The sequence below is a fragment of the Lithobates pipiens genome, unplaced genomic scaffold (assembly GCF_037356315.1).
Source record: "Lithobates pipiens isolate NorthernLeopardFrog02 unplaced genomic scaffold, aLitPip1_a1.2 Scaffold_19, whole genome shotgun sequence".
NCBI classification, from domain to species: Eukaryota; Metazoa; Chordata; class Amphibia; order Anura; family Ranidae; genus Lithobates; species Lithobates pipiens.
Window position 1 is genome coordinate 24759892 of NW_027507764.1, and position 11014 is coordinate 24770905.

Here is an 11014-nt window from a genome sequence, read left to right on the forward strand (position 1 = left end):
TTTGTTTAGTAAAAAATAAAAACCGCAGAGGTGATCAAATACCACCAAAAGAAAGCTCTGTTTGTGGGGAAAAAAATGATAAAAAATTAATTTGGATACAGTGTAGCATCTCCGACCTTCTCAGGTGACCAGCACTCAAAGGAGCTCTCAAAGCGTCTCCTCAGATGTACCGCTAGGTCCCTGGCTTGGCACTAACTCAAGTTTTCCCACTTCAGCCTCTCTGGTTAGTGAGAAGACTGCTTGGGTAATGGCTTTAGTTACTCACAATGGTCTCTGGTACCACGGTGTATGTTCCCTTTGTGGCGACAGCTGTTCCTTTTTACCTCCCGACCGCAGCTTGTTTTCCCAGACAGGAGCACTGTTGCTTCTGGTTGGACTACAAGCTGTAAGTCCCAACCCTACGCTGCTCTCCCACAATGTCCCTCAGGCAGCCTAGCAGCCAGATGTCCCTGGGATAGAAGCTAGCCATGTGACCTAGCAACTCAGGGCAACACATCACACGTCCACCTAGACAGCCGTCCAGCTGGCACAGAAACCCGATCACCTGACTCCATCCCAATCAATAGGCTCTCACAGCAGGCCAATGGACCCAAAGAAATCTATGCAAATTGGCTGAGACGCTCCATCTTTTCATGTCTGTCCTTGTAAATCCCTTGTCTTGCCTTGTGTCACAAGCATACTGCCACCTAGTGACAAAAGAGGGACGTTGCAACAAGTATAGGTTTAGCAAAGAGTCAATTGATCTCCTCACAATAGGGCAAGGCAAATATTGCCTGGCAACTACATTTAATAGCATCCCTGCCTAAACATGAGGGTGCTACACTCTCTACAGCGCTGCTTTCATGCGACAAGTGGAGGAGGGAAGGCAGCCCCTGCAGTGCAGTGAGGTGTTTTTATTATTATTTTTTTTTAACAGTATGGTGGATTATTTATCCTATTACCATTTTTGGATTAGTTGAAAACACAAACAGCATAAAATGTTGTTTTTTGCAAGATAAATTTAAAAGCAGTACATTTTCTTTACTTGTTTAACTTTTCTCTTTGTCAATTAGTGTTGGATCTTGCTTAATGCAGCTACATATCATCATACAGTAACCGCTCAAAAGTGACTGTACAGGGTAATGCAGAAGCTCTGTGTAATCATTTATTAGCAGCTACTTAATGCTGCTATTTAGCTCCATTCAGTAATATATTGTGCTCTCTGGGATCTCACATTACACTTGATACTAAATGCCAAGTATTTACATTTTTATGATTGTATTATTTTTGATGTGAATGGTGTTCTACATTTTTAGGTATGGAGAAGAGGTACGAGAAGGTTTTCTGATTCCTTTCTTTGGGGGAATACCCATCCGGGTATGACAAGTGTCAGAGATACAATTTCAAGAAGACCACTGCTAAATTTACCCTAAAGGGTAAGTATCAGAAATGCAATAATTTTTAGTGGTTATGGAAAATAATTTTGTCATGAATGTAGCTTTTGAGTTTCCACTTTTATTACAGAAGGTGGTATCTTCGTTGGAAATAGAAGATTTCTTAAATCCGAGGAAGAAGCTAAGAAGATTTTTGCAGAGTTTCATTCATTACCAATTGGAGGCCATGCGGGAGTCAACAAAACCCAGTCAACAGTCAGCTCAAGATTTTTCTGGCACGGAATGACCTTAGATATATTCGGAAATGGGTACACACAATTACTTTTATGTCTTATATTTTTTATGAAAATAGTACATAGGTTAACATATGTTTACCTACAGATCGAGGAATGCGAGAAGTGCCAGAAGGTTGGAAAGCCATTAGCGGCACCTCAGCCGTTACAATGTATTAAGGTAAATAACTATTACAGTCTAATCTAACAAATATGATTACATTAGTATATTAAAAATTAATTATGCTTTTTGTTCATCACATTAGGTGTCTTCTGTTTGGGAGCTGGTTGGTATTGACCTAACAAGGCCCTTTGCCAAAAAAAGAGGATGGCTTTCAATATATTTTGACGACCACCGATTACTTTTCTAAGTGGGTGGAGGCATTTCCAATGAAGACCAAGACCGCAGCAGAGGTGGGACGCCATTTATGTGCTATGATCTACCGTCATGGTTGTCCGAAGCGGATACTTTCTGACCAGGGCAGAGAATTTGTATGAACCAAGTATGTGTAATTTCCATTTACCATTTTTGTAACATGACTTTGTCAATAGGTGGTTTATTAAAATTTATATTCCTATTTTTTCCTCTTTTTAAAAGCTCAATGATCGGATGTGCAGCATGCTGAGTATCGAAAGGAGCGTGACAGCGGCGTATCATCCTCAAACAAATGGACTGGATGAGAAGACCAATCACAACATCAAGCGGTAAGTTTAAGTCTTCTTTATCTTCCGAATTGTATTCAACTATTCTTCCACAGGTTTCTCCAATATAGGGCACTTCACTCCCTTATTGCCCAGACCTCTTTTTATCTTTCAGTCCTCTTGAGACTTTAAAGTGGTTGTAAACCCTTACAAACCACTTTGACCTACAGGTAAGCCTAGATTAAGGCTTACCTGTAGGTCCAAGAAATATCTCCTAAACCTATACGGTTTAGGAGATATTTACCTGAAGACAGCCACCGCTGTCTACGGCGCATGCGCCGTAGACAGCAGCTTGCAGGCACACTGGGCAAGCCACTGCAAAATGCCGCGAGTGTCAGCTCCCGTGCGCATGCGCAGGAGTGACGTCATCGCAGCTCCGGCAAATCACAGCGCTGGAGCAGCGAGACACGGAAGTTGCTCCGGGATCCATGGCAGCGGGTAAGAGGAAGACGGAGGACCGCTTCGGGGGGTTTGTTCTTGGGTAAGTTATTCATAATGAGCTACTATGCGATGCATACTAGCTCATTATGCCTTTGCCTTACAGGGTGTGTTTTTTTAAGTTTATTGCCTTTACTTCCTCTTTCAATTACAATTACTCAGTCATGCAACACTACCTAAATGACTTGTAAATTATAATTATTTGTCACAATAATTAAGCTTTCTTTTTGTGTTATTTAATCAACACTGGTACTCTGATGAGCTGAAGACATGTACTTTGATGGTCATATAGACAGTCTTTATTTTGGCTATGTGGGAATTGTATTTGACTTCAGCAAGCAGCAACTCTCTGTTACTGCAATCTTCTCCTCACAATGCATCAGTGTATTAGGAGGAGAACCCATTAATGGTAAGTTACTCCCATTTTGATATGTAACCAGCTGTGATTGGACACAGCCAGGCACGTGTTAAAGAGGCATTTTCATTGGCTACTTATACTGTTAGGACATGGACTGTGTCCCGAGAGAGACACCTCAGCCCAATCACCGGGCTGAAGGGCTTCCGTTTATTACACGCTGGTATGGAAGTGGTTATGTAATGTTCTTCTTGCTTTCCACTTTTGCCTCTATTATTACATGCTTTGAACTATCAATTATACATTATTAAAGAGGAAGTAAACTCATCTGATTCCCTGCAAAGGTAAAGCATAATGGACTACTATGCATCGCACAGTAGTCCATTATGTGTCACTTACCTGACACAGGAGCCAGCGAAGTCACCGCTGTCCCCTGTAGTCCGGCGCGTCCATCTTCTTGGTGGGTCTCGCCGCTCCACATCTGTCATTCGGCAAAGCCGCGATGACGTCACTCCCGCGCATGCGCACGAGAGCCGCCACGCTCGGCATATTCGCCGTTGACGGTGCCGCGCGCAGAGTGACTGCTCACCGCTGTCTATGGCACATGTCTTTCGGCAAACGGTTTAGGAGATATTTCTTGGACCTAAAGGTAAGCCTTAATCTAGGCTTACTTGTAGGTCAAAGTGTGTTGGTTATGGTTTATAGCCACTTTAATGAGAGTGTGGTGTTAATGTGTTTATCTTGTTTTATCATTTGTTTTATTATAGAGCACTTGCTAAATTGGTGAATGACCAACAAACGAATTGGGATGTTTACTTGGAAGCGACCTTATTTGCTCTAAGGTCAAAGGCCCAAACAACGACCAAGCATTCACCATTCCTTTTAATGTACGGGAGGGAGGCGTCTTCCCAGCAGAGGTTCCAGTTGACCTTCCAGTGAGTTAAATTTTTTTTTTCTAAAGTTAACGATTTTATAGTAATATAATTGGTTAGTGAGTGTATAGGTAGATCTCGCCTGATTGTAAATAATTGATTTATGCAACATAAGTGGCACATATGAGCATTTGACTGTTCTTTCTTAATAATTTGTTAAATAGTAATTTAAGGACAGTTCCCCCCATAAGTAAACATTTTTATATATTCATAAGCATGTCAATGTCAAATTATCTGTTAAATTTGTCTAACTGTATGACTATATTACAAAATGTATTTATTTCTTCATCTTGTCAAAACTCTTAAGTCTCGCATGGTGTTACTATTCATTAAAACTTTTTTATTTTATATATTTTTTTATTTTTTTACTGCAGCTTTCCACAATTATTCTACCGCAGGAGAACGCTTACAATGTATTCATGGAGGAAAAGAAGACTGCAATGGAAAAACAGCAAAAAGCAACATTGCAAAATATCACGATGTCACAGGAGAAGCAGAAGACTGCGTTTGATAAAAAGGTGAAAAAAAAGTATAAGGCATTAACTTATAATATTGGTGATGAGGTTCTTCTTTATAATTCTAGGAAGCGTGGAAGGAAAGGAGGAAGACTGGAAAGTGACTTCAATGGGCCATATATCATCAAGGCCATGTGTGGCAAAGTTGTTCAGGTGGCGAATATGCCCAGGCATACGTTGAAGACAAAGATTAATATGGACCACATCAAGCCATTTATAAGAAGCAGGAAGAGTTCCGCACTCCGGCCGGAAACTGATGTCCAGTCATTGAACTCGCCTAAGGAGATCAGCACCACCATATCGTCTATACAACAAAGGACCTCCGTAATAAAATTTGCTACACGACAAATGGTCAGTACTATTGAGGTACCAGCAAACATGATACATATATAGCTACCTTAATTCTGCATTATATATAGAGTGCCTAGTTCTATTTTCTCTGACTAGTTTTTATTTTAAGTAGAATATACATCCAAAAATTAAAATAAAGTAAATTGATTAACATTAAATTTTGGTTTTTAAAGACTTCATCATCTTTCATCCCCGAGATAGCAGAAGACAGAGGTAGCAGTTAATGGGTTATTCATTACTACTTTGACCCCGTTGGTCATTTGTTTGGCCGTGCCCTGTTGGTTGGCCTAGCCTTCTCACTCTGTTTGCCATTCTGGCATTTTTATTTTGAATTTGCCACTGTTTGGCATTCTGTTCTATCTAGTTCTTGTTTAATTAACCTTACAAGGTTGATATTATACCAAAGTCAATCTATAGGTTGAGTAAAAGCCTTATCAGAAATGCACATAAGTGATTTGGATTCAGACATACGTGCGCGTGTCTGTGTGTGTATGTATATATATATATATATATATATATATATATATATATATATATATAATTGAGCTGTGATCAAGATTAACTCCTATTGTAAACAATATTTCAATTAAACATTGTACACAGGGCCAGCTTTAGCCGTCCTATGCAAATACTCTTCACAGTGCCACTTCCTGACCACATCCATCTACATATATACACAGATTAATTTAATAGTAATAAAAAAAATTAAAAAAATCATATAACAAAAGTAACATGCTTTTTCAGATTAGGTAATACTCAACTTGTATTGACTTTGGCTCCCAAGCGTACAAGAACAGACATGTAATTTACAATGTTGTTTTTTTTTTTTTTTTTTCCCTCAGTTAAAAACATTTGGGCTGCAGAGAATCTTGACTCGGTGGAAGCAGAAGTGGGACCATACAAACTGTATGTCTATTCATTTCAAACACTGCATGAGAGAAACTGGTTGGTGGATGAGGTAAGATACGACAATCAATTTGAAAATGTATCAAAACCAAAACTTCACAATTTTTGTGCTTCTCAATTTTACATTTATTTATATATATTTTAGTTTTTTTGTAATGCAGGTGATTGATGCTTATCTTTACCATTTGAAAGAAAAGCATCAGGCAAGTGTGAATTATGTGTATGCTTGCCTTATATATGTTTCATTGTTTTTCTGCATTTTTAACTTAATTTTGAATTTTTCTTTTTTTTCACAGGAACCTGTTCACCTTATGTCTGCAGTGATTGCGACGGCAATGTTTACTGGACAAACCAGTCGGCTTGGAAAGGTTGGTCACAATTACAGCTATACTTGAGGAAAAAATATCTATCTATCTAAATAAAGAAATACATTTTTACTTAACTGGGTATATACTTCCTTTCAGATGACGTTCCCTACAGAAGAACTATCTCTATGTCCTATTAATATCAATAAACATTGGATTTTAGTGGTAATTTTTTTTGTGAAATAAGTTAATTTGCCAATCTTCAAGGTGTTGTCAATGTTTGTGTTTTTTCACCTTAATGAATCCTATGCATTAAGGTCAAAAAACTACGGCCAATCACGGGCCCCCCTGTCTTTTTACTCACCTGAGCCAGTTCACCTGTTCGGCGTGTCCATGGTGTCCTCTTCTCCACGGCTTCTTGGTATTGAGTGGGTACATTGATAGCAGCGCAGCCATTGTGCTGTGAATCCAATGATGCAGGTGCCGAGGCCGATGTCATACACTCAGCGTCTATGGACGGCGAGTGTATGACATAGGAGCCCGCCCGCAAAGTAACCCCCCTCAGGAGAGAGCTTCCCAGAGGGGGTTATGTAATGTGGGGTGGAGGCACTGGAGCTCCCATGGGAACCCAGAAGAGGATGTTTGGGGCCACTGCAAAATGAACTGCACAGTGGAGATAAGTATGAAATGTTTGTTATTTAAGAAATAACTGAACCTTTACAACCACTTTAACATAATAATGTTATCATGCACTATTATATTTTATTTATGTCTGCAGATATTGCTCAATAACCTATGATGCCACAGAGTGTATCTGCTCTATATTGTACTGAAATTTTTGTCATTCTCACCAAATATTTTTTTAGATTATCATGAAGTCGAAGAAGGTCCTTATTGTGATGGACCCGTTGGGAAACGAACTTTCCTACCATTCAATGTTGCATGACAACTGGAGGTAAGTGTGCCTATTTTCAGTAAGTGGACATAACATAAGTGTATTATTTTCACATTACGTTTGTAATTGTTTGAATTTTTATTTTATTTCTTATATAACTCTAAACAGTCTCTTCTTGAGGATGAACAAGCCTGAAGACCAAGGAGCCAACTGGTCTACCTGGGTAATGGAGCACAGCAATCAGCAGGATTCCAGTAGCTGTGGTGTCTTAATCTTAATGGTACATTTGTTTGATTTTAATTGATTTTTATTTTTTTGGCTGTCTTCTCAGTATTTCAGTCTATTTTAAAAATGTTATTTGCCGTTACAAATGTTACATGTTATTTTACAGTTTGCAAAGGAGTTCCTGAAGACGAAGACCATCAATGCAGTCAGGACCTCTGCTGAAGCAGTGATGGATGCACGTCTTGAAATAGCTTGTGATCTACTCCAGTACAGTACATAAGGTAAGTTAGGTTACACCCTGGAAGAAAGCTTTGTCAAGCAAAATTTTATTAATACTCAAAATCAATACAGCTTCAATCATGGGCCAGCAAACATGTTTATTATGAAATCATTCCAAGAATGATAAATGTTAAAATCCACAATGCCTGACATTAACATATTGTACTGTAATGTAACATGTTTTTATTTGTTTTAATAGGTGCAACATCAGCTCGAGGAACACAGCTTACCTTGGAGACATCAGAAAACTCCTTGTTCAGCTCCTCAGGCCCCTCTTATGTGCAAGTAACCATGTGTCTATTAGAGACACAGGATGACCGGAAAAAATTTATGGTGAAAAATACTTAATGGACACTTTGAGTGTGGTTTTGATTAATTGTATATTTGTCATCTATATCCCTTAAGAAATCTATGAAGATAAATGTATTCTACTTTATGAGACTGTTAAAGATGTTAATATAATCAGTAAACCACCAGTTACCGTTGGTCTCCTGCTATAGTCTGTTTGTTAAAGTGATTGAAAAAACTGTGTTTAATAAATATCTAAAAAATAACAAACATGCTATACTTGACTCCTCTGTGCATTTATTGTTCCAGTAAGCAGCCCTAAAAAACCTCTTCTCAGGTCCCTCTTTGCTACTCCAGGCCCTTCCCTCCTATTGAGTGGCCTCACTGCCATTAGCTATCTATGAGGGAACCCAAGCAGAGTATGAAAGAGCTCCATGTGTCCATTCAGTCACGGAGACACGACTTGGCCCCACACCCTCTCCCCCCCCCCCCCCGATTGGCTGACTGACAGCCGCAGGAGACAATGGCGCCGCTGCTGTGTCTCAGCCAATCAAGAGGAGTGTCCCAAACATTGCTGGGGAGAGGGTAAGTAATTGGGGGGGGGGGTGGGGGGTCCAAATACAGAAGGATTTTTATCTTCATGTAACGTATATACTCGAGTATAAGCAGAGATTTTCAGACTCTTTTTTGAGGCTGAAAGTGCCCCCCTCGGCTTATACTCGAGTCATCGCCGTCTGCCTGCCCGATCAGCATGTCGAGCAGACAGACGGCGGCCATTCTACTATTCAAAAGCCGCGCCTCCCTGTCTGTGATAGGCGGAACACTCAATTTCCCAGCAGTCAGTGTTCCGCCTATCACGGACATCCTCTCATCCTCGTCCGTAGTATGAGAATGAGCGGATGTCCGTGATAGGCGGAACACTGACTGCTGGGAAATTGAGTGTTCTGCCTATCACAGACAGGGAGGCGCGGCTTTTGAACAGAGGAATGGCCGCCGAGGACGAGGAGAGCATGGCACACAGAGGCTGCAGATCGGCACAGGTAGGCAGGGATGGACGGAACACAGCGACGGACGGGACACAGCGACGGACGGGACACAGCAATGGACGGGACACCGAGACGGACGGGACACAGGGACGGACGGGACACAGGGATGGGCGGGACACAGGGATGGACACAGGGATGTCTCACCCTCGGCTTATACACGAGTCAATAAGTTTCCCAGTTTTTTTGTGGTAAATTGGGGGCCTCAGCTTATATTCGGGTCGGCCTATACTCGAGTATATACGGTATAAAATGCATTAGGATAAAAAAAACCTTATGCCTTTGAAACTCCTTTAAGTATGTGTCTCTCATTGTTAATTGTATTAATTGTTCTGTCTGTCTTCTCATCTATGTGTTTATACTTGTAATAATGTGTAGTGTACACTATTAATAGTATTAATGTTGTATTACAGCTCCTCTACACTGAAAACGGAGAGATAGTGCTCTGCCGATCGCTCAGTTGTCACAGCTCACCAAGCAGAGAGCTGCTGACCAACAGTCAGCAGCTCTCTGCTGTCCCGCGCTCTGCTCTCCTTCACTGGAGCGCTGACTGTTGAAGAGGAAGGAGCGTCCTGGTTGGGCTCTTAGCGGCTTGCTGAGAGAGAGAAGCTGAGCCGAGTGTCGGTCCAGGGATCTAATCAGATCCCAACTCCATGGTCTTGACGCCTGAGCCTGGACTGACTACTAGGACATCGGCAGAGAGGGAACCTCAGACCGCTCTTTGCTGAAAACGGGTTATAGGGTTGCAGAATGAACTGTACTCCTGTGATCAACAGGATAAGTACAGCCAAAATCGCTTTTGCTGTACATCTCCTTTTTAAATGACTGGTTAGTTAGCGGCTATTAATTATATTAATGTATACAGTCACCTTTACATACAGGCAACTGATCTGGTGTACTATAAATTCTGTGTTTTTTTTTTTTTTTTAAATAAAAGGTTCCAGTTCTGATAGAAGATTTTGTGAGCTGGTCTTGTATGCTATGTTATAATATCATCTGGTCCCTATGTCTAGACCGGAGGAATCAGTATGCTGTTGGATGCACACAAGCTGGGTTCCGTTTGAGTTCCATCAAACGTGTGTGTGTGTGTGTGTGTGTGTGTGTGTGTGTGTGTGTGTGTGTGTGTGTGTGTGTGTAGGCCTGACATCAACTTCCCTGCTTGTACCCAACTTCACTGGCCCACTAATGTCCTCCCTTTTCTCTGACCACCCCCCCCCCCCCCGTGTGTCTTACCTCATCAATCATGCCACCCCCATATCATTTCTGATCACTGTAACGCCCATGTCCTCAATCATCTCTGGGCCTCCCTTCTCAAAACCACTGGACAAGCCATGTCCTGCCCCCAGCCTTTGTTCAGGGGTCTCCCTGTGTCCAGGCTGATGGGGGGGGGGGGGGTCATCCGAGATATGGGGGAATCTTGCTGATCATTGTCATGGCCTTTATGCCATAGAGCGATTGCCATCACATGCCTTACTGTGCCATGTCATAGTCCTGGTCTCTCTGAAATAACTTCTGTTCATCTTCTACAGAACTGTCTACCCAGATCACCCCAATATAAAATGGTCATAATCTGATTTTGCTCGAACTGATTAAAGCATGGCTTTTATGGAGGTACCTAGTGAATGAGGTCAGGGACCACTTTTCGAGAATAATGTATACATCAATAAATTAACTTCTGATTTTTCGTACATAATACGTGGACTTCTTAGTGCATTCAACTGTCCTTAATAAGTGACTTTATCAAACAATGGGAAGATAACAGTCTGCCATGAGCAGTATTGACATAAAGGTGGGCTGTCATTGATTGGGTGACACCACACATCACTAGCAAAGATTGTGTTGGCTAAGTCTATAAACCTCTGATCAGCCCTGGCTCTTCAACTTGGATGAAAGGAAACGATGGCAGGGTCAGACGACAAGAATGTTATTTAGAAGTTATGATTTCTGTGCCTGGGTGTTTCTGTCTAACAATCTACATAATTTGTAAAGTGATAGCAGCAACATAAGTGTCTATTGTCCATTGGAACATCTCCACATACATGAGACTCAATGTCAGAGAAGAAATTAAATGAAGAGGAGTGGACCTCAGGCTGCCCCCGTGCTATATACTGGCGACCTCACATCTAAATAGGGGG

At 41.1% G+C, this 11014-nt stretch overlaps 1 protein-coding gene and 1 long non-coding RNA gene across 2 annotated transcripts; both read left to right on the forward strand.

Moving 5' to 3' along the window:
• Nucleotides 1-2256: 2256 nt before the first annotated feature.
• LOC143995844 (uncharacterized) lies at nt 2257-4727 on the forward strand. The gene is made up of 3 exons (XR_013277484.1): nt 2257-2350; nt 3908-4075; nt 4447-4727. It is a non-coding gene; the product is annotated as an uncharacterized LOC143995844 (long non-coding RNA).
• A 94-nt stretch (nt 4728-4821) lies between these two features.
• LOC143995843 (uncharacterized) lies at nt 4822-8106 on the forward strand. Its single transcript, XM_077490562.1, has 9 exons — nt 4822-4938; nt 5781-5896; nt 6006-6047; nt 6141-6212; nt 6309-6374; nt 7016-7104; nt 7213-7324; nt 7436-7550; nt 7748-8106. The coding sequence occupies exons 4-8, from the start codon at nt 6156-6158 to the stop codon at nt 7547-7549; spliced, it is 438 nt and encodes a 145-aa protein (XP_077346688.1). The 5' UTR covers nt 4822-4938; nt 5781-5896; nt 6006-6047; nt 6141-6155; the 3' UTR covers nt 7550; nt 7748-8106.
• Nucleotides 8107-11014: the final 2908 nt, after the last annotated feature.

What these genes read in the sequence shown, in the direction of transcription:
- LOC143995843 (XM_077490562.1), top strand. Translation starts at nt 6,156, where the DNA reads ATGTCTGCAGTGATTGCGACGGCAATGTTTACTGGACAAACCAGTCGG. An exon ending in AAACCAGTCGGCTTGGAAAG is followed by an intron (nt 6,213 to 6,308) that starts GTTGGTCACAAT and finishes ACTTCCTTTCAG; the next exon opens with ATGACGTTCCCTACAGAAGA. An exon ending in ATGTTGCATGACAACTGGAG is followed by an intron (nt 7,105 to 7,212) that starts GTAAGTGTGCCT and finishes AACTCTAAACAG; the next exon opens with TCTCTTCTTGAGGATGAACA.